The sequence below is a fragment of the Pholis gunnellus genome, assembly GCF_910591455.1.
Source record: "Pholis gunnellus genome assembly, chromosome: 9".
NCBI classification, from domain to species: domain Eukaryota; kingdom Metazoa; phylum Chordata; class Actinopteri; order Perciformes; family Pholidae; genus Pholis; species Pholis gunnellus.
In genome coordinates, this window is record NC_136535.1 from 10,545,769 (window position 1) to 10,573,758 (window position 27,990).

The following is a 27,990-nucleotide window of genomic DNA, read 5'->3' on the forward strand; positions in this document are numbered from 1 at the left end:
TAATTATTTTATTATTTAGAACATTTGCATGTTTCAGTCACTATTTTTTACACTTTTTTCATTAACACAGCACAACGTACAATATTGACTTGAAACCATAACCAAACCATTATAGATAAGAAGTAGCGATTGAGTAATACAACTATATTCAAAACTCATTAAGAGAAGCCCAGTGGCTGAGGTATCTTCACAGTCTCTGTGGTACTAACAGTAAGCCAATGAGAGGAACAAGCAGCGAGTGACGATGATGACCTTGTGATAACAAAGTTTCATTTGGTGTTATTCTTGGATGTTTTAGTCTTTAAAGTCATCAAGCACGGCCCTCTCTCAGAAGACTGCAGTGAGCTCAGCAGAAGACATTTGTCTTTTGGACGGTGTTGGATTTGGTAAAATACTGTATTTAAACCAGCATCTTTGCACTTCAGAGAAGCTTTACACTTGAACTTAACTTTTTATCAGTTTGGAATCAACTTTTCTGTTGACAGATGCATTGCAAAAATCCACTTGATTTGACTTTTGGCAGTACCTCAAAAACGTATGTATATGGAAGATAACAGCTCGCTGGTTGGTGGTCAGTCTTTACGGAAGATCCATGCGCGTGTCATTATTGTGCAGATCCTGGTGACGATTTTTCTTTGCATCAATTTGTTGCTCATCATGACGTTTTTTAAAAAGGAATGCTTCTACAAAACTACACGCTACATCTTATTTGCTGTTACACTCCTGTCTGATAGCTTCTTATTGTTCATGACTAATATAATGCTCATCTGTAACTATTTTCAATTCACCATGCCAGTTTGGTTTTGCATGACTATATCTGCTGTAGTAATTCTGTATTTTGTAGTCACACCAGTTACTTTGACAGCAATGACCCTGGAGCGCTACGTGGCCATTTGCATGCCCCTGCGCCATGCAGAGCTGTGCTCCCAAAGCACCACTGTGTACTGTATCCTCATCATTCACGGCCTCAGCTCCGTACCTTTTATCGTTTTTTTTTCCATCTTCTTTGCATCAGCCTCACTTAGCTTTTACACACAATACAGAGTGTGCTTAGCAGAGATATTCATTTTGTATCGATGGCAGGATGATATTAGGGCAGGTGTGTATCAGTTATACTTTGTGCTCATGTGTATTACTATTGTATTCTGCTATGTTAAAATAATGAAAGTGGCCAAAGCTGCATCAGGAGAGCAAAGAAAGTCAATATGGAAAGGGCTCAGAACGGTAATTCTTCATGCTTTCCAGCTGCTGCTCTGTCTCATCCAGCTGTGGCTTCCATTCATAGAAACTGCTGTACTTCAGGTTAGTTTTGAAATAATTTTTCTTGTCAAGTACATTAACTACATCCTTTTTATTCTCGCTCCACGATGCCTGAGTCCCCTCATTTATGGCCTCAGGGATGAAACATTTGTTCATGCACTGAAAAGCTATGCCTCCTTTGGCTTGTGTAAAAGAAATACTTAGAAAATGTAGATTCAGAAAAAGTGCATATTGCATCAACTAAAAAAAGAAAATATATTCTGAGTACGTTTGAAATTCACTTTTACATGTTTTGTTTTTAGTTTCTTGTTATAAGCTTAACTGTGATGGCATTGCTTTTTGAGCAACAATTTAAGCTCAACACTTTTTTTGTAATATTGCATCATTTGAGGTGACTACATCAATGTTAAGTTATATGTGATATTGATTTAGACCCTTGTAGCATTCAAACCTATAGCAACAAATAGGACATCCCTGGTAAAAGGGGGACTGTATTAACAATAAATAACTTCTCTGCTGCACATTTGTTGTTCATAATGTTAATATTAAAGTTGTGAATATTTATGAGCGTTTTCATTCCCTCACAAACAATGACTGAAATGCAAGTTTATAGAAAAGCCATTCACCAACATCCCTCTTACCAATTTGCAAATCATGCAGAAAAATGCACACATGGACAACAGTAAATGACACCTGCTGTCCCATTTTAAATGACGTGTAACAAGTTAAGTATTTGTTCAAACTTCACATTCTGAAAAAGTAATGGTTCCTCTTTTCACATGCAGTCTGAAATGTGACCATAACACACTTGATCCGATGGACAAGCACGCAGTGGAGACTCCAGGATGTCACTGTGTCTGGCCAAAAAATAGTCCAGGACAGAGTTCTTCAACAGGATGTCTGTGGTGGTACTGCAGGGGGGTTGTGACATTTTGGGTTGATTAGACAATTTTTAATTTCTCTTTTTCATTTTTCATTTTTTTTCCCAAACTTGAATCTGTCCATTATTTTAATAGTTCAGTATTGTATGCAAGATAACAGGTATGTTTATGCATGGCAGTGGCACTAATAGGCCATCACTCATTTTCGTTTCCACATTTCTGTTGAAAATAAAAATGTAAATTTGAATAGCTTGTATGCATGATTATCATGTAATTGACAGACAATGTTGATATTGACATTAGTATCACTTGACAAGGTATGTTTATGAATAGCAGTGACACGGCCACCTTACTCACTGTACCTTGCACATATTTAAAATAAAAACATGAATATATGAACCTGTGTATTATTTGAATAGCTTAGTATTGAATGCACAATAAAAAGGTATGTTTATACATGGCACTATGTCCAGTTTAATATAAAACACAATTTTATACAATATATATAGTCTCTGCTCAATCTCTCTATCAGTTTGGGGGACCTTGGCCTGAAAAACGTTGAAGACCCCTGGTCCAGGACATAACCACTTGTAGAATGCTGAATTACACTCATTTTTAAAACCAAATCAAATCAGGTTTATTTTCACATATAGAATCATACACAATACAACGTGCAGTGAAAGTCTTAGTTGCCGTGCTTCAGAATGAGTCTAACAAATAGATGAATACAAATAAAAATGAATCTAACAAATAGATAAAATAAAAGAATAGATCAAATCTAAATGAATAGTGAAACAATGAGAAAATATAATCTGGAGGTAATGAAGAGCCTCTAAAAGCGCTTCATCACCACAGAGGTCAGAGCTACTGGCTGGTAGTAATTTAGACAGCTGGGATGAGGTTTCTTCAGGACGGGGACCACTGTCGACAGTGTGAAGCATGAAGGAGTGACGGACTGGCCGAGAGAGAAGTAGAAGATCTCTGTGAACACCGGTGCCGGCTGCTCAGCACATGCTTGTATGCACATTTTTACTGAAGTTGACCACTCATCAGAGACATTGTAAAATAACCTCACAATATCTTCAATATGAACTCTACCTAGCCCTATTTTCATGCCTCTACTCAAAAATTGCATACCCATACCAAAAAGACTTTAGTTCTGTAACTACAAGGTCTATTTTAATAATTGTGATGTTCTAATAATGGAATCACTTGTGAGATTTGTTCAGATGTGTAAATATCTGTCAGGATTCCTGTCTGAACCATTGTGTGTTAACCTGTTTTCCCCCAATATCCTCTCCTCATGTGTCTGTCATTCCCCTGTTTCTTATTGTACGTCATGTGCTCGGTGTTTGTTTTCTTGGACCTGCCTCCAGACAATTTCCATGGCCACACCCCTGATTGGCACCCAGCTGCGGACAATCTGGATCGTTACCAGCTGATCCTGATTCCACTGATCACCGCCTGGCTGCTTATCAACCCTGGCCCTGCAGGCCTGGGTTGTCAGTCCGTTTCGTCTTCTGCCTCGGTAGTCTTACCTCTGTTCCGTGATTTATCTGTTGATGTTTCCCTGGACTAACTTTCTTCCTCTCCACTACGTTGTAGAATATTCGCTGTTCTGCCTGGCCTCCGGTGTCGAACCACGGGACCTCACACCGTCGATCTGCCTGCCTCCGGTGTCGAACCACGGGATCTCACACCGTCGATCTGCCTGCCCTCCGGTATCGTGCCACGGGACACACATCGTCGATTTGGCTACCTGTGTCGGACCACGGGCTCCACACATCCTCCTTTAAATACTGGTGAAATAAAATCTGTTTTGCCAGACTCTGTCTCCTGTGGTCTTGCTATTGGGTCCTCATCTTGACCTCCCGTGACAGAACGGACTGACCAGTATGGATCCAGCAACCACAGGAGCAGCTACAATGACCGGACACAGCGCTCTGCTTGAGGCACACCAGCAGATGCTCATGGACATGCGTGAGGCACAGAGATCAATGGCAGCTGAGGTCTCTCAGATTGGCCTCATCGTGCAGGGACTGGCTCGGACGGCTCCATCTCCGTCGGCTCCATCTCCGTCGGCTCCAGCACCGGCTCCAGCGCCTGCACTCCCTTTTCCAGTCCTGGTCCCGCCGGATCGGGAATCCCCCGTGCCGTCTCCGGATCACTATGACGGAACTCTGGGGAGGTGCCGGGGCTTCCTGTTCCAATGCCGACAGGTATTTGACCGTCAGCTTCAGACTTTTGCCTCTGACAGATCCAAGGTTTCTTATGTGGTGGGATTACTGCGGGGAAGGGCTTTGGAATGGGCCACTAATACGTTGAGCATCGACCAGCCTAATTCCGTGTCGTATGTGGACTTTGTGGAGGATCTAAGGAGGGTTTTCGATCACCCGGTGGACGCCGAGGATGCAGCTCAGCGTCTTCTCCGCCTACGTCAGGGCAAAGCGAGTGTAGCGGAACATTCGGTGAATTTCCGCATTTTGGCCGCTGAGTCTGGGTGGAGCGAGACGGCGCTCAGGGGAGTGTTCATCTACGGACTATCGGAGGCCATAAAGGATGAGTTGGCCATCTGTAATAAGCCCGGATCGTTGGAAGGACTGATGAAGCTCACGATGAGCTGGACAATCGGATGCGGGAGAGGCGACGTGAGAGGAACTACCGATCCCAAGGGGAATTCCCCGTGACGTCATCTTCCTCCAGTTTTCGCCCTCGTGCTTCGGCGTCAGCCTATCAGGGCGAGCGGATACATCTTCCGGCTCCGAGCTCGTCTTCTTCTTCCTTCCCGGAGGTGGAGCCCATGCAGCTTGGCCGTGCTCACCTTCCGCCACAGGAGAGAGAGAGCGACAGATCAGAGCGGGTGAGTGTCTGTACTGTGGCCGCCTGGGACATTCAGTGTCCTCCTGTCCAGTTCGGCCAAATGGGGGCGCTCGCCAGTAATGGTTGGGATACTGGTGAGCGGACCCAAACCTTCTCTCAACTCCCTACCAAGACTTTTGTTGCCTGCGTCTCTCTCTCTGCACTCCCGCTCTCTCTCTCTCTCTGCACTAGTGGACTCTGGAGCGGAGCAAAACTTCATGGACACGGAATTTATAGCTAGAGCCCAGATCCCCCTAGAGACGTTGGAGTGTCCACTAGTGGTCAATGCCCTAGATGGCAGCTTCCTGGCCAGGGTCACTCACCGGACCCAGCCGCTTCAGCTCATCCTGTCCGGTAATCACAGAGAGAGACTTCAGTTCTACATTTTTTCTTCTCCCCAAAACCCTCTAGTTCTGGGCCACCCTTGGCTCACCACCCACAACCCTCAGATTGACTGGGCGGCTGGGAGTATTGCCGCATGGAGCTCCCACTGTCATGCTAACTGCCTTAGATCTGCGCAACCCCCTGAAGGACATCTCCAGGGCCCCACCTTGCCGTCGCCAGATCTCTCCTCCATTCCCACCATCTACCATGACATTGGGGAGGTGTTTAGCAAGGCTCGGGCCCTCTCCTTACCACCTCACCGCCCCTACGACTGTGCTATTGACCTCCACCCGGGCGCTTCGTTCCCTTCCAGTCGGTTATATAACCTGTCTAGACCGGAGAAGGCGTCCATGGAGGAGTACATCACACAGTCTTTGAAGGCTGGAATCATTCGTCCATCCTCATCACCACTCGGAGCCGGATTCTTCTTTGTTGCAAAGGACAAGAGCCTCCGGCCCTGCATCGACTATCGAGGTTTGAACAGCATCACCACCCGGAACAAGTACCCTCTGCCACTGATTAACTCTGCATTCGAACCCCTGTCTGGAGCCACAATCTTCACCAAGCTGGACCTTCGCAATGCGTACCACCTGGTGCGGATCCGAGCAGGTGATGAGTGGAAGACGGGGTTCAACACCCCCCTCGGTCACTTTGAGTACTTGGTCATGCCTTTTGGACTAACCAATGCCCCCGCAGTTTTCCAAGCGTTGGTGAACGACGTACTCCGGGACTTCCTGAACCGTTTTGTGTTTGTGTACCTAGATGATATCCTCATCTATTCTTCTGGTCTTCAGGAGCATCAGCGCCACGTCCGGATGGTCCTCCAACGCCTACTGGAGAATAAGCTGTTCGTGAAGGCAGAGAAATGCGAGTTCCATGTGACCACAGTTCAGTTCCTGGGATTCATCATTGAGAAGGGTCAAGTAAGGGCTGATCCAGAGAAGGTCAAAGCCGTAACTGAATGGCCGACTCCCTCCTCTCGGAAACAGCTCCAACAATTCCTGGGATTTGCCAACTTCTACCGCCGGTTCATCAGGAACTACAGCAAGCTGGCATCACCCTCACTGGGCTCACCTCCTCCAAGACCATGTTCGTGTGGACGCCGGAGGCTGGTCTGGCATTTAAACTACTCAAGGAACGGTTCTCCTCCGCCCCCATCCTGATTCAGCCCGACGACACCCGACAGTTCTTCGTTGAAGTGGACGCCTCTGACACAGGCGTGGGGGCCATCCTGTCGCAACGTTCGGAAGCTGACTCTAAGCTTCGCCCTTGCACCTACTATTCCCGCCGGTTGAACCCGGCAGAAAGAAATTATGATGTGGGAAACCGGGAACTGCTGGCAATCAAGCTGGCTCTCGAGGAATGGAGACACTGGCTAGAAGGGGCTGTTCATCCGTTTGTGGTCTGGACGGACCATAAGAACCTGGAGTACATTCGGACGGCTAAGCGGTTGAACTCTCGTCAGGCTCGGTGGTCACTATTCTTTGGACGTTTTGACTTTTCCATCTCCTACCGCCCCGGCCACAAGAATACCAAGCCTGATGCTCTCTCTCGCCTGTTCTCTCCCGAGGGTCACTCCTCCAGTCTTGGCACCATACTCCCGGCAACCTGTGTGGCAGCCGCTCTCACCTGGGAGATTGAATCGGTGGTGCAGGACGCTCTCCGGACCCAGCCAGACCCCGGAGGCGGACCTCCAGGCCGCCTCTTTGTTCCTCCGCCTGCACGCTCCCAAGTGCTCCAATGGGCGCATACCTCCTGGTTCTCCTGTCACCCGGGCATCAGACGCACCATTGACATGCTTCGGCGAACCTTTTGGTGGACATCACTGGAGGCAGACACTAGAGCTTTTGTCCTCGCCTGCTCAACCTGTGCCCGCAACAAGACGTCACACCGACCCCCCGCCGGCTTGCTGCAACCCCTTCCGGTGCCACATCGTCCCTGGTCCCATATCGCTCTGGACTTTGTCACAGGTCTGCCACCATCGCAGGGGAACACGGTCATTGTTACGGTGGTTGACCGCTTCTCTAAGGCGGCTCACTTCCTCGCGCTGCCCAAGCTTCCCTCTGCTCAGGAGACGGCTGACGTTATGGTCAGCCAGGTGTTCCGTCTGCATGGGATCCCTGTGGACATTGTTTCTGACCGAGGTCCGCAGTTCGTATCCCAGGTCTGGAGAGCCTTCGGTCGGGTCCTCGGCGCGACCATCAGTCTGTCTTCTGGGTTCCACCCCAAGTCCAACGGGCAGACAGAGAGACTGAATCAGGAGCTCGAGGCCTCGCTCCGCTGCGTGGCAGCATCTAACCCCTCCAGCTGGAGTACTCACCTGCCCTGGGTGGAATATGCCCACAACTCTCACATTTCTTCGGCGACTGGTCACACTCCATTCGAGGCCTCCCTGGGGTACCAGCCACCTCTGTTCCCCGCGCAGGAGGTGGAGATAGCCGTTCCCTCTGTTCAGCTCCACCTTTGTCGCTGTAGGAAGGTGTGGAGGGAGACCCGGGCTGCTCTTCTCCATACCGCTGAACAAAATAAACGCTTGGCGGATCGCCGCCGCATCCCGGCTCCACGTTACCAAGTCGGTCAAGAGGTGTGGCTCTCCACCAAGGACATCCCATTAAGGACCGAATCTCGGAAAATGTCCCCCCGGTTCATCGGTCCTTTTGAGATCCAGGCCATTATCAACCCTTCCGCAGTTCGTCTGAAACTCCCCTCGTCCATGAGGATTCACCCGACGTTCCACGTGTCGCTGATCAAACCGGTGTCCACCTGTGCCCTCCGGCCAGACCCCCACCTCCCGCCCGGCTCATCGACGGAGGCCCGGCGCATACGGTCAACAGACTTCTGGATGTTCGTCGCCGGGGTCGGGGTTTCCAATACCTTGTGGATTGGGAGGGATACGGTCCAGAGGAACACACATGGGTGCCCCGCTCTCGGATCCTCGACCCCACTCTGATTCGGGATTTTCGCCGTCTGCATCCAGACAAGCCTGGCGGACCGCCTGGAGGCTCCTGTTGAGGGGGGGGTACTGTCAGGATTCCTGTCTGAACCATTGTGTGTTAACCTCTGTTTTCCCCCAATATCCTCTCCTCATGTGTCTGTCATTCCACTGTTTGTTATTGTACGTCATGTGCTCGGTGTTTGTTTTCTTGGACCTGCCTCCAGACAATTTCCATGGCCACACCCCTGATTGGCACCCAGCTGCGGACAATCTGGATCGTTACCAGCTGATCCTGATTCCACTGATCACCGCCTGGCTGCTTATCAACCCTGGCCCTGCAGGCCTGGGTTGTCAGTCCGTTTCGTCTTCTGCCTCGGTAGTCTTACCTCTGTTCCGTGATTTATCTGTTGATGTTTCCCTGGACTAACTTCCTTCCTCTCCACTACGTTGTAGAATATTCGCTGTTCTGCCTGGCCTCCGGTGTCGAACCACGGGACCTCACACCGTCGATCTGCCTGCCTCCGGTGTCGAACGACGGGATCTCACACCGTCGATCTGCCTGCCCTCCGGTGTCGTGCCACGGGACGGACACACATCGTCGATTTGGCTACCTGTGTCGGACCACGGGCTCCACACATCCTCCTTTAAATACTGGTGAAATAAAATCTGTTTTGCCAGACTCTGTCTCCTGTGGTCTTGCTATTGGGTCCTCATCTTGACCTCCCGTGACAATATCAGTGTATATGTTACTGGTTAATACTAAATGAGGATGGAACACAGCTCAAATTGAAAAGTTTCAGGTTTGCCTGAAAAAAAAAAGCAATTTTATTGTTGTTTTGTTCTTGAAATGAGGCCCTGGCTAGCCAAAGACTCTCCCAAATCATAGCACATGTCAGTAGTCTCAAAAAAACAATTGGCTTTGATAAAGTGAAGCAGGACAAAGTTAGAGAGGCTTCAGTGTGGAGAGGTCACGCGGGGTCAAGCCAAATTTTCATTTTGGAACCAGCTGTTGCAGCTGCTCTATTCTAATTTGATATACTATATAACTATATATTTCACTTGTTTTATCACTAATAGAGTTCAATCTATCCAAATACAGCAGTTTGGCATCATTTTGAGAGCCAGAATCCTCTCTAAGGCTGTAAACCATGTATCCATTCTCGTCTGAGCTCCAGTCTTCATGTGTTAATTTGAGGCTCTGCCAGCCTATGATTGGTCAATTTTAGAAAATGACGCCCCTTTTTGTTCTGGCGTTTGTTTGCTCACAGCTCTGTACTGGTTTCATGGAGAGAAGTACTGAAGATATCTCTGGATTCTATGTCGAATTCTCTTACTTGCTGGTGTATTGGTCGGCCGTGTTAGCCGTTAGCTTTTTGTTCGTACATTTCTCAGGAGTGGTAGTTTGCCGAGTCATGTAGACAAATACGTGATATTGTGGTACATCTTCTAGTTGCTTGTATTAGTTGTGTATAATTGTGTTTGGAGTGTGTAAAAAAATGACTTATATGGTAGTGTTGCCCAGATGTTGCTGTTTAATCTGGTATATAACATGTGTGTAGCATTCATTATATTCGTTTCTGAAAAGTGCATTCTACGACACTCTTTGCTAAACTGTCTCGCCAGAACCCCAAATGGTCCTCGCTCGGTAGCCAATGGGAAAAATATTCAATGGGATAAGCATGAGAAAAGGCAAGTGTGATGCTGCAAACAGCAAATGTATGGATTCTTTTTAAATTAATGTCACTAAAATGGCAAAATTGTCATCAACATTATGATCTAATTATTTTATTATTTAGAACATTTGCATGTTTCAGTCTCTATTTTTTACACTTTTTTACATTAACACAGGACAACGTACAATATTGACTTGAAACCATAACCAAACCATTATAGATAAGAAGTAGCGATTGAGTAATAAAACTATATTCAAAACTCATTAAGAGAAGCCCAATGGCTGAGGTATCTTCACAGTCTCTGTGGTACTAACAGTAAGCCAATGAGAGGAACAAGCAGCGAGTGACGATGATGACCTTGTGATAACAAAGTTTCATTTGGTGTTATTCTTGGATGTTTTAGTCTTTAAAGTCATCAAGCACGGCCCTCTCTCAGAAGACTGCAGTGAGCTCAGCAGAAGACATTTGTCTTTTGGACGGTGTTGGGTTTGGTAAAATACTGTATTTAAACCAGCATCTTTGCACTTCAGAGAAGCTTGACACTTGAACTTAATTTTTTATCAGTTAAGAATCAAATTTTCTGTTGTCAGATGCTTTGCAAAAATCCACTTGATTTGACTTTTGGCAGTACCTCAAAAACGTATGTATATGGAAGATAACAGCTCGCTGGTTGGTGGTCAGTCTTTAAGGCGGATCAATGAGCGCGTCATTATTGTGCAGATCCTGGTGATGATTTTTCTTTGCATCAATTTGTTGCTCATCATGACGTTTTTTAAAAAGGAATGCTTCTACAAAACTACACGCTACATCTTATTTGCTCTTACTCTACTGTCTGATAGCTTCTTATTGGTCATGTCTAATATAATGCTCATCTTTAACCATTTCAAAGTGACCATGCCAGTTTGGTTATGTATCATTGTCTCTGTTGTAGTAATTCTGTATTTGGCAGTCACACCACTTACTCTGACAGCAATGACCCTGGAGCGATACGTGGCCATTTGCATGCCCCTGCGCCATGGAGAGCTGTGCTCCCAAAGCACCACTGTGAACTGTATCCTCATCATTCACGGCCTCAGCTCCGTACCTTTTTTTGTTGTTCTCTCCATCTTCTTTGCATCAGCCTCACTTAGCTTTTACACACAATACAGAGTGTGCTTAGCAGAGATGTTCATTTTGTACAGATGGCAGGATGATATTAGGGCAGGTGTGTATCAGTTATACTTTGTGCTCATGTGTATTACTATTGTATTCTGCTATGTTAAAATAATGAAAGTGGCCAAAGCTGCATCAGGAGAGCAAAGAAAGTCAACATGGAAAGGGCTCAGAACGGTAATTCTTCATGCTTTCCAGCTGCTGCTCTGTCTCATCCAGCTGTGGTGTCCATTCATAGAAACTGCTGTACTTCAGATTAGTTTTAAATTATTTATTGATGTCAGGTACATTAACTACTTAACTTTTATTCTCGCTCCAAAATGCCTGAGTCCCCTCATTTATGGCCTCAGGGATGAAACATTTGTTCATGCACTGAAAAGCTATGCCTCCTTTGGCTTGTGTAAAAGAAATAGTTGGCAAAAGTAGTTTCAGAAAAAAATGCATCAATTAAAAACAGAAAATATATTCTATTGAGCACATTCGGAATCCACTTTTACGTGTTTTATTTTAAGTTTCTTGTTGTAAGCTTAACTGTGATGGCATTGTTTTTCGAGCAACAATTCAAGCTCATCACTGTTTTTGTATTCTTGCATCATTTGAGGTGACTACATCAATGTTAAGTTATATGTGATATTGATTTAGACCCTTGTAGCATTCAAACCTATAGCAACAAATAGGACATCCCTGGTAAAAGGGGGACTGTATTAATAATAAATAACTTCTCTGCTGCACATTTGTTATTCATAATGTTAATATTAAAGTTGTGTATATTTATGAGCTTTTTCGTTCCCTCTCAAACAATGACTGAAATGCAAGTTTATAGAAAAGCCGTTCACCAACATTCATCCACTCACATCCCTCTTACCAATTTGCAAATCATGCAGAAAAATGCACACATGGACAACAGTAAATGACACCTGCTGTCCCATTTTAAATGACCTGCAACAAGTTAAGTGTTTGTTCAAAATTCACATTCTGAAAAAGTAATGGTTCCTCTTTTCACATGCAGTCTGAAATGTGACCATAACACACTTGATCCGATGGACAAGCACGCAGTGGAGACTCCAGGATGTCACTGTGTCTGGCCAAAAAATAGTCCAGGACAGAGTTCTTCAACAGGATGTCTGTGGTGGTACTGCAGGGGGGTCGTGACATTTTGGGTTGATTAGACAATTTTTAATTTCTCTTTTTAATTTTTTTTTTTTTTTCCCAAACATGAATCTGTCCATTATTTTAATAGTTCAGTATTGTATGCAAGATAACAGGTATGTTTATGCATGGCAGTGACACTAATAGGCCATCACTCATTTTCGTTTCCACATTTCTGTTGAAAATAAAAATGTAAATTTGAATAGCTTGTATGCATGATTATCATGCAATTGACAGACAATGTTGATATTGGCATTAGTATCACTTGACAAGGTATGTTTCTAAATAGCAGTGACACGGCCACCTTACTCACTGTACCTTGCATATGTTTAAAATAAATACATGAATATATGTACCTGTGTATTATTTGAATAGCTTAGTATTGAATGCACAATACAAAGGTATGTTTATACATGGCACTATGCCCAGTTTAATGTAAAACACAATTTTATACAATATATATAGTCTCTGCTCCATCTCTCTATCAGTTTGTGGGACCTTGGCCTGAAAAACGTTGAAGACCCCTGGTCCAGGAATAACCACTTGTAGAATGCTGAATTACACTCATTTTTAAAACCAAATCAAATCAGGTTTATTTTCACATATAGAATCATACACAATGCAACGTGCAGTGAAAGTCTTAGTTGCCGTGCTTCAGAACGAGTCTAACAAATAGATGAATACAAATAAAAATTAATCTAACAAATAGATAAAATAAAAGAATGGATCAAATCTAAATGAATAGTGAAACAATGAGAAAATATAATCTGGAGGTAATGAAGAGCCTCTCAAAGCACTTCATCACCACAGAGGTCAGAGCTACTGGCTGGTAGTAATTTAGACAGCTGGGATGAGGTTTCTTCAGGACGGGGACCACTGTCGACAGTGTGAAGCATGAAGGAGTGACGGACTGGCCGAGAGAGAAGTAGAAGATCTCTGTGAACACCGGTGCCGGCTGCTCAGCACATGCTTGTATGCACATTTTGCTGAAGTTGACCACTCATCAGAGACATGCTGCTAACAGCAAATGTATGGATTATTTCTGAATTAATGTCATTAAAATGGCAAAATGGTCATCAACATTTTGATCAAATTATTTCATTTATTTGAATAGTTGCATGTTTCAGAATCTATTTTTTACACTTTTTTACATTAACACAGCACAACGTACAATATTGATTTGAAACCATAACCAAACCATTATAGATAAGAAGTAGCGAATGAGTAATACGACTATATTCAAAACTCATTAAGAGAAGCCCAGTGGCTGAGGTATCTTCACAGTCTCTGTGGTACTAACAGTAAGCCAATGAGAGGAACAAGCAGCGAGTGACGATGATGACCTTGTGATAACAAAGTTTCATTTGCTGTTATTCTTGGATGTTTTAGTCTTTAAAGTCATCAAGCACGGCCCTCTCTCAGAAGACTGCAGTGAGCTCAGCAGAAGACATTTGTCTTTTGGACGGTGTTGGATTTGGTAAAATGCTGTATTTAAACCAGCATCTTTGCACTTCAGAGAAGCTTGACACTTGAAATTAATTTTTTATCAGTTCAGAATAACATTTTCTGTTGTCAGATGCTTTGCAAAAATCCACTTGATTTGACTTTTGGCAGTAACTCAAAAACGTATGTATATGGCAGATAACAGCTCGCTGGTTGGTGGTCAGTCTTTAAGGCGGATCAACGACCAGGTCATTATTGTGCAGATCCTGGTGATGATTTTTCTTTGCATCAATTTGTTGCTCATCATGACGTTTTTTAAAAAGGAATGCTTCTACAAAACTACACGCTACATCTTATTTGCTGTTACTCTACTGTCTGATAGCTTCTTATTGGTCATGTCTAATATAATGCTCATCTTTAACTATTTCAAAGTGACCATGCCAGTTTGGTTATGCATCGTTATCTCTGCTGTAATAATTCTTTATTTTATAGTCACACCAGTTACTTTGACAGCAATGACCCTGGAGCGCTACGTTGCCATTTGCATGCCCCTGCGCCATGCAGACCTGTGCTCCCAAAGCAGCACTGTGTACTGTATCCTCATCATTCACTGTCTCAGCTCCGTACCTTTTATTGTTGTTCTCTCCATCTTCTTTGCATCAGCCTCACTTAGCTTTTACACACAATACAGAGTCTGCGTATCGGAGATATTCATTTTGTACAGATGGCAGGATGATATTAGGGCAGGTGTGTATCAGTTATACTTTGTGCTCATGTGTATTACTATTGTATTCTGCTATGTTAAAATAATGAAAGTGGCCAAAGCTGCATCAGGAGAGCAAAGAAAGTCAATATGGAAAGGGCTCAGAACGGTAATTCTTCATGCTTTCCAGTTGCTGCTCTGTCTCATCCAGCTGTGGCTTCCATTCATAGAAACTGCTGTACTTGAGATTAGTTTTAAATTATTTATTTTTGTCAAGTACATTAACTACATCCTTTTTATTCTCGCTCCACGATGCCTGAGTCCCCTCATTTATGGCCTCAGGGATGAAACATTTGTTCATGCACTGAAAAGCTATGCCTCCTTTGGCTTGTGTAAAAGAAATATTTTAAAAAAAAGTGCATATTGCATCAATTATAAAAAGAAAATATATTCTGAGTATGTTTGAAATTCACTTTTATATGTTTTTTTTTGTTTCTTGTTGTAAGCTTAACTGTGATGTCATTACTTTTCGAGCAACAATTTAAGCTCAACACTGTTTTTGTATTCTTGCATCATTTGAGGTGACTACATCAATGTTAAGTTATATGCGATATTGATTTAGACCCTTGTAGCATTCAAACCTATAGCAACAAATAGGACATCCCTGTTAAAAGGGGGACTGTATTAAGAACAAATAACTGCTTTGCTGCACATTTGTTATTCATGCTGTTAATATTGAAGTTGTGAATATTTATGAGCTTTTTCGTTCCCTCACAAACAATGACTGAAATGCCAACCTAAGAATTGAAGCTTGTACCCCTGGGTTAGGTTGGACACCACCCAGAGGTCTGAAGCATGTTCTGCCCAGTAGCTGATGTGCTGCTGGGAGAAAAAATTGACGGCCGGCCCGGAGACATCATCTCCTGGCCCCCCTGCCTCTTGGGCTCTGGGGGGGGGGTGACTGGAAGTTCCCAAGTTCGGAGGTTGTCTGGGGGGGACGTAAGTAGGGTTGAATGGGTAGCGGGCCGGCCTCTCAGCGGGACGCTGAGGCCTGTGGCGGCTACTGGGGTGAGCTGGGGGCTGAGAACGGCCTCGGTGGGCCAAAGTGGGACCCCTAGGTGCGGGCATGTCTTTGCGAAGACCAGAGAACTGCTGCCTGGTCTGGCTAGCTTCAACAGTCCGCTGAAGCGCCTGTATAGCAGCTGACCCGAACAGCTCACCAGGTTCCACTGGGATAGTGCGGAGGGTCCTCCTACATGTCTCAGACAGGGTTGACTGCACCAGCCAAACCTGGCGGCGAGTCTGGACCAGGGTGGACATCAGCCGTCCAAGTTCCCTCGACATAAGCGCAAACGCCTGCAGTGAGGCATCACTGAGGCTGGTGGCGGAAGCGTCGGAAGTTGCCTGCTGCAAAGAAGCTGAAAGAGCAAGCATGAGGTGGGAGAGGGAGTTGCCAATACGGCCCATGCGTGCTGCTGTGTCATAAGCCCTGGATAACATGTCATCTGTGACCCGACATTGAGGTCGAGGGCACCTGGCATCAGGCCTGAGGGTCTCCTCAGGGGAAACTATGAGGGACGCAATAGTCGGCTCAATGGCTGGCATACGGGCAAGGCCAAATTTTGCCACATCCTGCATGGCCGCCAGGGTTCGTCCATCCGATGTAAGACGGGTCCTGGTGTCTCTCCAGCATGCATGCAGCTCCCTCAGATATTCTTCGGAGGGAGGAACAGCAAAGGTGGTGGAGGCGGGAACGCGCCTGAAGAAAGCACTTGCAAGCGGAGGTTCCGGCTGCTGTGTATCTAACTGCAATCGTGCCATCGCCATGCGAATGACAGACCCCATGGAGCTATCGACTGCCCCTTCCGAAGAACTCTGGGCTGAGAAACGGGAGCCAGGCCCAGAAGCATGGGAGGGCCGCTTTTCACTGTGGGTTCTCCGAGAGGCCCTCCCTCAGATGCTTGAGGTCAAGGCAAGAGGAACAGATGTCATGGCCATCCTCAGGCTGAAGAGTAGCCATACAGGTCCTACAGTCGGGAGAGTTAAACATGTCCGCGATTCTGGAGGAACCCTTGCCACTAGTTGATGTGGGCTGCTAGGTCAGTCTGAGCGGGAACACTCAGCTGAATGTTGTGAGAACAGGCAGGGGACAGTCAGTGAGAGGGGAGTGAGGACACTCTCTTCACTAGGATAGTAGCTGCAGATATTGGTGTCCCACCAGTTAGACTGAGCGAGAGCACTCTGCTACTGTGGAAACAGTGAGAGGGGAGTGAGGGATGAGGAGGTAAGGAAATGAGAACTCTGTCAAGCTACATATTAGGCGAAGTGAACATCTTTTCTTCTACATAGTTTCATGACAACTTGGTCATGGAGGCATCAACATTTAATTGAGATGGTAAATTAACGGTGAAAACTCATCATAGCTTATATCTCTATATGTATGCATGTGTTTTATATTATTATATGATATACATTATACTGTATATATATATATATATATATATATATATATATATATTATACTGAATTCCCTGTGAGCGTGACAAAAATAAGATGTCCTGACGTGTTTAGCAAAGTGTTATTTACTGCTTTTTTTCATGCTGGAATAAATGTTAAATATTTAACTCCAAAGTAGTAATGCGAGTTTGATACCTTCATTTTTTTGTTCCACCAGCCGCCACTGCTCGCTCCCCTCTCACTGTAAGGACCGTTTTATTTGGGCCTGTTTCCACAGTGGCAGACTGCTCTCACTCATGCTATCTGGTGGGACACCAATATCTGCAGAAAATATCCTAGTGAAGAGAGTGTCCTCTGTGGCAACCCGGGGGACGTGGAGGCAAGATTCAGAGATAAAACAGGCGACTCAGATACAGTAGCCATATAACAAAAAGTGTCCTTTAATAAACAGGGTAGGGTAAAGTGATATAGGGTCAAACTCAACAAAAGATTCCTCCCGGTCGGGGTCTTTGGCCTTTGGTCTACACCCAGTGTGAGACGATTCGTCTGTCCTGTTTAGGTAGAGCAGAGGAGAGAGGTGAGTTCGCTGAATTACCTCCTTTCTGCTGCAGCTCCTCTCCAGAGGTTCAGGAGATCCTCAGCTCAAATTGAAAAGTTTCAGGTTTGCCTGAAAAAAAAGCAATTTTATTGTTATTTTGTTCTTGAAATGAGGCCCTGGCTAGCCAAAGACTCTGCCAAATCATAGCACATGTCAGTAGTCTCAAAAAAAAAAATTGGCTTTGATAAAGTGAAGCAGGACAAAGTTAGAGAGGCTTCAGTGTGGAGAGGTCACGCGGGGTCAAGCCAAATTTTCATTTTGGAACCAGCTGTTGCAGCTGCTCTATTCTAATTTGATATACTATATAACTATATATTTCACTTTTTTATCACTAATAGTGTTCAATCTATCCAAATACAGCAGTTTGGCATCATTTTGAGAGCCAGAATCCTCTCTAAGGCTGTAAACCATGTATCCATTCTCGTCTGAGCTCAAGTCTTCATGTATTTATTTGAAGCTCTGCCAGCCTTTGATTGGTCAATTTTAGAAAATGACACCTCTTTAGACGCATCAGAGACTCAGGAATGCGGTAGTAGAAGCCTGGTGTTGATTGACAGTCTTTAGCCAGTAAAAATCGTAAAAACGCACCCCCGAGCATTAAATTCCATTCGCCAAAATTCTGACCCCTTCCCCCCGGGATCCCACAAGTTAGGTTGACCCCCCCTTCTCCAGGAAACAGATGGGAAAGACACAGGACATACGTAGCAACAGTGTTTAGCAGGCAAACGGGGAATTATGCAGGTCTTTTCGTGATTCAACGTAAAGGTGAGGTGCTGGCTATGATTTTTTTTTCTGAGAAGCGGTTTGTTGTTCTGGCGTTTGTTTGCTCACAGCTCTATACTGGTTTCACGGAGATAAATTCTGAAGATATCTCTGGATTCTATGTCGAATTCTCTTGCTTGCCGGTATATTGGTCGGCCGTGTTAGCCGTTAGCTTTTTGTTCGTACATTTCTCAGGAGTGGTAGTTTGCCGAGTCATGTAGACAAATACGTGATATTGTGGTACATCTTCTAGTTGCTTGTATTAGTTGTGTATAATTGTGTTTGGAGTGTGTAAAAAATGACTTATATGGTAGTGTTGCCCAGATGTTGCTGTTTAATCTGGTATATAACATGTGTGTAGCATTCATTATATTCGTTTCTGAAAAGTGCATTCTACGACACTAAAACTAAACTGTCACGCCGGAACCCCAAATGGTCCTCGCTCGGTAGCCAATGGGAAAAATATTCAATGGGATAAGCATGAGAAAAGGCAAGAGTGATGCTGCAAACAGCAAATGTATGGATTCTTTTTAAATTAATGTCACTAAAATGGCAAAATTGTCATCAACATTATGATCTAATTATTTTATTATTTAGAACATTTGCATGTTTCAGGCTCTATTTTGTAAACTTTTTTACATTAACACAGCACAACGTACAATATTGATTTGAAACCATAACCAAACCATTATAGATAAAAAGTAGCTATTGAGTAATACAACTATATTCAAAACTCATTAAGAGAAGCCCAATGGCTGAGGTATCTTCACAGTCTCTGTGGTACTAACAGTAAGCCAATGAGAGGAACAAGCAGCGAGTGACGATGATGACCTTGTGATAACAAAGTTTCATTTGCTGTTATTCTTGGATGTTTTAGTCTTTAAAGTCATCAAGCACGGCCCTCTCTCAGAAGACTGCAGTGAGCTCAGCAGAAGACATTTGTCTTTTGGACGGTGTTGGGTTTGGTAAAATGCTGTATTTAAACCAGCATCTTTGCACTTCAGAGAAGCTTGACACTTGAACTTAACTTTTTATCAGTTTGGAATCAACTTTTCTGTTGACAGATGCTTTGCAAAAATCCACTTGATTTGACTTTTGGCAGTACCTCAAAAACGTATGTATATGGCAGATAACAGCTCGCTGGTTGGTGGTCAGTCTTTACGGAAGATCCATGCGCGTGTCATTATTGTGCAGATCCTGGTGATGATTTTTCTTTGCATCAATTTGTTGCTTATTATGACGTTTTTTAAAAAGGAATGCTTCTACAAAACTACACGCTACATCTTCTTTGCTGTTACACTCCTGTCTGATAGCTTCTTATTGTTCATGTCTAATATAATGCTCATCTGTAACTATTTTCAATTCACCATGCCAGTTTGGTTTTGCATGATTATATCTGCTGTAGTAATTCTGTATTTTGTAGTCACACCAGTTACTTTGACAGCAATGACCCTGGAGCGCTACGTGGCCATTTGCATGCCCCTGCGCCATGGAGAGCTGTGCTCCCAAAGCAGCACAGTGTACTGTATCCTCATCATTCACGGCCTCAGCTCCGTACCTTTTATCATTTTTTTTTCCATCTTCTTTGCATCAGCCTCACTTAGCTTTTACACACAATACAGAGTGTGCTTAGCAGAGATATTCGTTTTGTACAGATGGCAGGATGATATTAGGGCAGGTGTGTATCAGTTATACTTTGTGCTCATGTGTATTACTATTGTATTCTGCTATGTTAAAATAATGAAAGTGGCCAAAGCTGCATCAGGAGAGCAAAGAAAGTCAATATGGAAAGGGCTCAGAACGGTAATTCTTCATGCTTTCCAGCTGCTGCTCTGTCTCATCCAGCTGTGGCTTCCATTCATAGAAACTGCTGTACTTGAGATTAGTTTTAAATTATTTATTTTTGTCAAGTACATTGACTACATCCTTTTTATTCTCGCTCCACGATGCCTGAGTCCCCTCATTTATGGCCTCAGGGATGAAACATTTGTTCATGCACTGAAAAGCTATGCCTCCTTTGGCTTGTGTAAAAGAAATACTTAGAAAATGTACATTCAGAAAAAGTGCATATTGCATCAACTAAAAAAAGAAAATATATTCTGAGTACGTTTGAAATTCACTTTTACATGTTTTATTTTTAGTTTCTTGTTATAAGCTTAACTGTGATGGCATTGCTTTTTGAGCAACAATTTAAGCTCAACACTTTTTTTGTAATATTGCATCATTTGAGGTGACGACATCAATGTTAATTTATATGTGATATTGATTTAGACCCTTGTAGCATTCAAACCTATAGCAAGAAATAGGACATCCCTGGTAAAAGGGGACTGTATTAACAATAAATAACTGCTCTGCTGCACATTTGTTATTCATAATGTTAATATTAAAGTTTTGAATACTTATGAGCGTTTTCATTCCCTCACAAACAATGACTGAATTGCAAGTTTATAGAAAAGCTATTCACCAACATCACTCTTACCAATTTGCAAATCATGCAGAAAAATGCACACATGGACAACAGTAAATGACACCTGCTGTCCCATTTTAAATGACGTGTAACAAGTTAAGTATTTGTTCAAACTTGACATTCTGAAAAAGTAATGGTTCCTCTTTTCACATGCAGTCTGAAATGTGACCATAACACACTTGATCCGATGGACAAGCACACAGTGGAGACTCCAGGAAGTCACTGTGTCTAGCCAAAAAATAGTCCAGGACAGAGTTCTTCAACAGGATGTCTGCGGTGGTACTGCAGGGGGGTCGTGACATTTTGGGTTGATTAGACAATTTTTAATTTCTCTTTTTCATTTTTAATTTTTTTTCCCAAACATGAATCTGTCCATTATTTTAATAGTTCAGTATTGTATGCAAGATAACAGGTATGTTTATACATGGCAGTGGCACTAATAGGCCATCACTCATTTTCGTTACCACATTTATGTTTAAAATAAAAATGTAAATTTGAATAGCTTGTATGCATGATTATCATGCAATTGACAGACAATGTTGATATTGGCATTAGTATCACTTGACAAGGTATGTTTATGAATGGCAGTGACACGGACACCCTACTTACTGTACCTTGCACATGTTTAAAATAAAAACATGAATATATGTACCTGTGTATAATTTGAATAGCTTAGTATTGAATGCACAATAAAAAGGTATGTTTATACATGGCACTATGTCCAGTTTAATATAAAACACAATTGTACACAATATATATAGTCGGGGGTCCCTGCTCCATCTCTCTATCAGTTTGGGAGACCTTGGCCTGAAAAACGTTGAAGACCCCTGGTCCAGGACATAACCACTTGTAGAATGTTGAATTACACTCATTTTTAAAACCAAATCAAATCAGGTTTATTTTCACATATAGAATCATACACAATACAACGTGCAGTGAAAGTCTTAGTTGCCGTGCTCCAGAACGAGTCTAACAAATAGATGAATACAAATAAAAATGAATCTAACAAATAGATAAAATAAAAGAATAGATCAAATCTAAATGAATAGTGAAACAATGAGAAAATATAATCTGGAGGTAATGAAGAGCCTCTCAAAGCGCTTCATCACCACAGAGGTCAGAGCTACTGGCTGGTAGTAATTTAGACAGCTGGGATGAGGTTTCTTCAGGACGGGGACCACTGTCGACAGTGTGAAGCATGAAGGAGTGACGGACTGGCCGAGAGAGAAGTAGAAGATCTCTGTGAACACCGGTGCCGGCTGCTCAGCACATGCTTGTTTGCACATTTTACTGAAGTTGACCACTCATCAGAGACATTGTAAAATAACCTCACAATATCTTCAATATGAACTCTACCTAGCCCTATTTTCATGCCTCTACTCAAAAATGGCATACCCATACCAAAAAGACTTTAGTTCTGTAACTACAAGGTCTATTTTAATAATTGTGATGTTCTAATAATGGAATCACTTGTGAGATTTGTTCAGATGTGTAAATATCAGTGTATATGTTACTGGTTAATACTAAATGAGGATGGAACACAGCTCAAATTGAAAAGTTTCAAGTTTGCCTGAAAAAAAAAGCAATTTTATTGTTATTTTGTTCTTGAAATGAGGCCCTGGCTAGCCTAAAGACTCTGCCAAATCATAGCACATGTCAGGTGTCTCAAAAAAACAATTGGCTTTGATAAAGTGAAACAGGACAAAGTTAGAGAGGCTTCAGTGTGGAGAGGTCACGCGGGGTCAAGCCATATTTTCATTTTGGAACCAGCTGTTGCAGCTGCTCTATTCTAATTTGATATACTATATAACTATATATTTCACTTGTTTTATCACTAATAGTGTTCAATCTATCCAAATACAGCAGTTTGGCATCATTTTGAGAGCCAGAATCCTCTCTAAGGCTGTAAACCATGTATCCATTCTCGTCTGAGCTCCAGTCTTCATGTATTAATTTGAGGCTCTGCCAGCCTATGATTGGTCAATTTTAGAAAATGACACCTCTTTTTGTTCTGGCGTTTGTTTGCTCACAGCTCTGTACTGGTTTCATGGAGAGAAGTACTGAAGATATCTCTGGATTCTATGTCGAATTCTCTTACTTGCTGGTATATTGGTCGGCCGTGTTAGCCGTTAGCTTTTTGTTCGTACATTTCTCAGGAGTGGTAGTTTGCCGAGTCATGTAGACAAATACGTGATATTGTGGTACATCTTCTAGTTGCTTGTATTAGTTGTGTATAATTGTGTTTGGAGTGTGTAAAAAATGACTTATATGGTAGTGTTGCCCAGATGTTGCTGTTTAATCTGGTATATAACATGTGTGTAGCATTCATTATATTCGTTTCTGAAAAGTGCATTCTACGACACTAAAACTAAACTGTCACGCCGGAACCCCAAATGGTCCTCGCTCGGTAGCCAATGGGAAAAGTATTCAATGGGATAAGCATGAGAAAAGGCAAGTGTGATGCTGCAAACAGCAAATGTATGGATTCTTTTTAAATTAATGTCACTAAAATGGCAAAATTGTCATCAACATTATGATCTAATTATTTTATTATTTAGAACATTTGCATGTTTCAGTCTCTATTTTTTACACTTTTTTACATTAACACAGGACAACGTACAATATTGACTTGAAACCATAACCAAACCATTATAGATAAGAAGTAGCGATTGAGTAATAAAACTATATTCAAAACTCATTAAGAGAAGCCCAATGGCTGAGGTATCTTCACAGTCTCTGTGGTACTAACAGTAAGCCAATGAGAGGAACAAGCAGCGAGTGACGATGATGACCTTGTGATAACAAAGTTTCATTTGGTGTTATTCTTGGATGTTTTAGTCTTTAAAGTCATCAAGCACGGCCCTCTCTCAGAAGACTGCAGTGAGCTCAGCAGAAGACATTTGTCTTTTGGACGGTGTTGGGTTTGGTAAAATACTGTATTTAAACCAGCATCTTTGCACTTCAGAGAAGCTTGACACTTGAACTTAATTTTTTATCAGTTAAGAATCAAATTTTCTGTTGTCAGATGCTTTGCAAAAATCCACTTGATTTGACTTTTGGCAGTACCTCAAAAACGTATGTATATGGCAGATAACAGCTCGCTGGTTGGTGGTCAGTCTTTAAGGCGGATCAATGAGCGCGTAATTATTGTGCAGATCCTGGTGATGATTTTTCTTTGCATCAATTTGTTGCTCATCATGACGTTTTTTAAAAAGGAATGCTTCTACAAAACTACACGCTACATCTTATTTGCTCTTACTCTACTGTCTGATAGCTTCTTATTGGTCATGTCTAATATAATGCTCATCTTTAACCATTTCAAAGTGACCATGCCAGTTTGGTTATGTATCATTGTCTCTGTTGTAGTAATTCTGTATTTGGCAGTCACACCAGTTACTCTGACAGCAATGACCCTGGAGCGCTACGTGGCCATTTGCATGCCCCTGCGCCATGCAGAGCTGTGCTCCCAAAGCACCACTGTGAACTGTATCCTCATCATTCACGGTCTCAGCTCTGTACCTTTTTTTGTTGTTCTCTCCATCTTCTTTGCATCAGCCTCACTTAGCTTTTACACACAATACAGAGTGTGCTCTATAGAGATATTCATTTTGTACAGATGGCAGGATGATATTAGGGCAGGTGTGTATCAGTTATACTTTGTGCTCATGTGTATTACTATTGTATTCTGCTATGTTAAAATAATGAAAGTGGCCAAAGCTGCATCAGGAGAGCAAAGAAAGTCAACATGGAAAGGGCTCAGAACGGTAATTCTTCATGCTTTCCAGCTGCTGCTCTGTCTCATCCAGCTGTGGTGTCCATTCATAGAAACTGCTGTACTTCAGATTAGTTTTAAATTATTTATTGATGTCAGGTACATTAACTACTTAACTTTTATTCTCGCTCCAAAATGCCTGAGTCCCCTCATTTATGGCCTCAGGGATGAAACGTTTGTTCATGCACTGAAAAGCTATGCCTCCTTTGGCTTGTGTAAAAGAAATAGTTGGCATAAGTAGTTTCAGAAAAAAATGCATCAATTAAAAACAGAAAATATATTCTATTGAGCACATTCGGAATCCACTTTTACGTGTTTTATTTTAAGTTTCTTGTTGTAAGCTTAACTGTGATTGCATTGTTTTTCGAGCAACAATTCAAGCTCATCACTGTTTTTGTATTCTTGCATCATTTGAGGTGACTACATCAATGTTAAGTTATATGTGATATTGATTTAGACCCTTGTAGCATTCAAACCTATAGCAACAAATAGGACATCCCTGGTAAAAGGGGGACTGTATTAACAATAAATAACTGCTCTGCTGCACATTTGTTATTCATAATGTTAATATTAAAGTTGTGTATATTTATGAGCTTTTTCATTCCCTCTCAAACAATGACTGAAATGCAAGTTTATAGAAAAGCCATTCACCAACATTCATCCACTCACATCCCTCTTACCAATTTGCAAGATAATGATACCTGCTGTCCCATTTTAAATGACCTGCAACAAGTTAAGTGTATGTTCAAACTTGACATTCTGAAAAAGTAATGGTCCCTTTTTTTCACATGCAGTCTGAAATGTGACCATAACACACTTGATCCGATGGACAAGCACGCAGTGGAGACTCCAGGATGACACTGTGTCTGGCCAAAAAATAGTCCAGGACAGAGTTCTTCAACAGGATGTCTGCGGTGGTACTGCAGGGGGGTCGTGACATTTTGGGTTGATTAGACAATTTTTAATTTCTCTTTTTAATTTTTATTTTTTTTTTCCCAAACATGAATCTGTCCATTATTTTAATAGTTCAGTATTGTATGTAAGATAACAGGTATGTTTATACATGGCAGTGGCACTAATAGGCCATCACTCATTTTCGTTTCCACATTTCTGTTGAAAATAAAAATGTAAATTTGAATAGCTTGTATGCATGATTATCATGCAATTGACAGACAATGTTGATATTGGCATTAGTATCACTTGACAAGGTATGTTTATAAATGGCAGTGACACGGCCACCTTACTCACTGTACCTTGCACATGTTTAAAATAAAAACATGAATATATGTACCTGTGTATTATTTGAATAGCTTAGTATTGAATGCATAATAACAAGGTATGTTTATACATGGCACTATGTCCAGTTTAATATAAAACACAATTTTATACAATATATATAGTCTCTGCTCCATCTCTCTATCAGTTTGGGAGACCTTGGCCTGAAAAACGTTGAAGACCCCTGGTCCAGGAATAACCACTTGTAGAATGCTGAATTACACTCATTTTTAAAACCAAATCAAATCAGGTTTATTTTCACATATAGAATCATACACAATACAACGTGCAGTGAAAGTCTTAGTTGCCGTGCTTCAGAACGAGTCTAACAAGTAGATGAATACAAATAAAAATGAATCTAACAAATAGATAAAATAAAAGAATAGATCAAATCTAAATGAATAGTGAAACAATGAGAAAATATAATCTGGAGGTAATGAAGAGCCTCTAAAAGCGCTTCATCACCACAGAGGTCAGAGCTACTGGCTGGTAGTAATTTAGACAGCTGGGATGAGGTTTCTTCAGGACGGGGACCACTGTCGACAGTGTGAAGCATGAAGGAGTGACGGACTGGCCGAGAGAGAAGTAGAAGATCTCTGTGAACACCGGTGCCGGCTGCTCAGCACATGCTTGTTTGCACATTTTACTCAAGTTGACCACTCATCAGAGACATGCTGCTAACAGCAAATGTATGGATTATTTCTGAATTAATGTCATTAAAATGGCAAAATGGTCATCAACATTTTGATCAAATTATTTCATTTATTTGAACATTTGCATGTTTCAGTCTCTATTTTGTAAACTTTTTTACATTAACACAGCACAACGTACAATATTGATTTGAAACCATAACCAAACCATTATAGATAAAAAGTAGCTATTGAGTAATACAACTATATTCAAAACTCATTAAGAGAAGCCCAATGGCTGAGGTATCTTCACAGTCTCTGTGGTACTAACAGTAAGCCAATGAGAGGAACAAGCAGCGAGTGACGATGATGACCTTGTGATAACAAAGTTTCATTTGGTGTTATTCTTGGATGTTTTAGTCTTTAAAGTCATCAAGCACGGCCCTCTCTCAGAAGACTGCAGTGAGCTCAGCAGAAGACATTTGTCTTTTGGACGGTGTTGGATTTGGTAAAATACTGTATTTAAACCAGCATCTTTGCACTTCAGAGAAGCTTGACACTTGAACTTAACTTTTTATCAGTTTGGAATCAACTTTTCTGTTGACAGATGCATTGCAAAAATCCACTTGATTTGACTTTTGGCAGTACCTCAAAAACGTATGTATATGGAAGATAACAGCTCGCTGGTTGGTGGTCAGTCTTTAAGGCGGATCAACGACCAGGTCATTATTGTGCAGATCCTGGTGATGATTTTTCTTTGCATCAATTTGTTGCTTATTATGACGTTTTTTAAAAAGGAATGCTTCTACAAAACTACACGCTACATCTTATTTGCTGTTACTCTACTGTCTGATAGCTTCTTATTGGTCATGTCTAATATAATGCTCATCTTTAACTATTTCAAAGTGACCATGCCAGTTTGGTTATGCATCGTTATCTCTGCTGTAATAATTCTTTATTTTATAGTCACACCAGTTACTTTGACAGCAATGACCCTGGAGCGCTACGTTGCCATTTGCATGCCCCTGCGCCATGGAGAGCTGTGCTCCCAAAGCACCACTGTGAACTGTATCCTCATCATTCACTGTCTCAGCTCCGTACCTTTTATTGTTGTTCTCTCCATCTTCTTTGCATCAGCCTCACTTAGCTTTTACACACAATACAGAGTGTGCTCTATAGAGATATTCATTTTGTATAGATGGCAGGATGATATTAGGGCAGGTGTGTATCAGTTATACTTTGTGCTCATGTGTATTACTATTGTATTCTGCTATGTTAAAATAATGAAAGTGGCCAAAGCTGCATCAGGAGAGCAAAGAAAGTCAACACGGAAAGGGCTCAGAACGGTAATTCTTCATGCCTTCCAGCTGCTGCTCTGTCTCATCCAGCTGTGGTGTCCATTCATAGAAACTGCTGTACTTCAGATTAGTTTTAAATTATTTATTTTTGTCAGGTACATTGACTACATCATTTTTATTCTCGCTCCACGATGCCTGAGTCCCCTCATTTATGGCCTTCGGGATGAAACATTTGTTCATGCACTGAAAAGCTATGCCTCCTTTGGCTTGTCTAAAAGAAATATTTGACAAAT

General features: G+C 42.4%; 6 protein-coding genes across 6 annotated transcripts; all 6 read left to right on the forward strand.

Moving 5' to 3' along the window:
• Positions 1–543: 543 nt before the first annotated feature.
• LOC306701155 (odorant receptor 131-2-like) lies at positions 544–1,464 on the forward strand (the record flags this gene model as incomplete). Its single annotated transcript, XM_079166408.1, has 1 exon — positions 544–1,464. The coding sequence occupies one exon, from the start codon at positions 544–546 to the stop codon at positions 1,462–1,464; it is 921 nt and encodes a 306-aa protein (XP_079022534.1).
• A 9,176-nt stretch (positions 1,465–10,640) lies between these two features.
• Positions 10,641–11,570, forward strand: LOC306701156 (odorant receptor 131-2-like; the record flags this gene model as incomplete). Its single annotated transcript, XM_079166409.1, has 1 exon — positions 10,641–11,570. The coding sequence occupies one exon, from the start codon at positions 10,641–10,643 to the stop codon at positions 11,568–11,570; it is 930 nt and encodes a 309-aa protein (XP_079022535.1).
• A 2,357-nt stretch (positions 11,571–13,927) lies between these two features.
• LOC306701157 (odorant receptor 131-2-like) lies at positions 13,928–14,950 on the forward strand (the record flags this gene model as incomplete). Its single annotated transcript, XM_079166410.1, has 2 exons — positions 13,928–14,831; positions 14,946–14,950. The coding sequence occupies 2 exons, from the start codon at positions 13,928–13,930 to the stop codon at positions 14,948–14,950; spliced, it is 909 nt and encodes a 302-aa protein (XP_079022536.1).
• Positions 14,951–19,378: 4,428 nt separating this feature from the next.
• Positions 19,379–20,299, forward strand: LOC306701158 (odorant receptor 131-2-like; the record flags this gene model as incomplete). The annotated part of the gene is made up of 1 exon (XM_079166411.1): positions 19,379–20,299. One exon carries the CDS (start codon positions 19,379–19,381, stop codon positions 20,297–20,299), a length of 921 nt encoding a protein of 306 aa, XP_079022537.1.
• Positions 20,300–23,806: 3,507 nt separating this feature from the next.
• LOC306701159 (odorant receptor 131-2-like) lies at positions 23,807–24,736 on the forward strand (the record flags this gene model as incomplete). Its single annotated transcript, XM_079166412.1, has 1 exon — positions 23,807–24,736. The coding sequence occupies one exon, from the start codon at positions 23,807–23,809 to the stop codon at positions 24,734–24,736; it is 930 nt and encodes a 309-aa protein (XP_079022538.1).
• Positions 24,737–27,064: 2,328 nt separating this feature from the next.
• Positions 27,065–27,985, forward strand: LOC306701160 (odorant receptor 131-2-like; the record flags this gene model as incomplete). The annotated part of the gene is made up of 1 exon (XM_079166413.1): positions 27,065–27,985. The coding sequence occupies one exon, from the start codon at positions 27,065–27,067 to the stop codon at positions 27,983–27,985; it is 921 nt and encodes a 306-aa protein (XP_079022539.1).
• Positions 27,986–27,990: the final 5 nt, after the last annotated feature.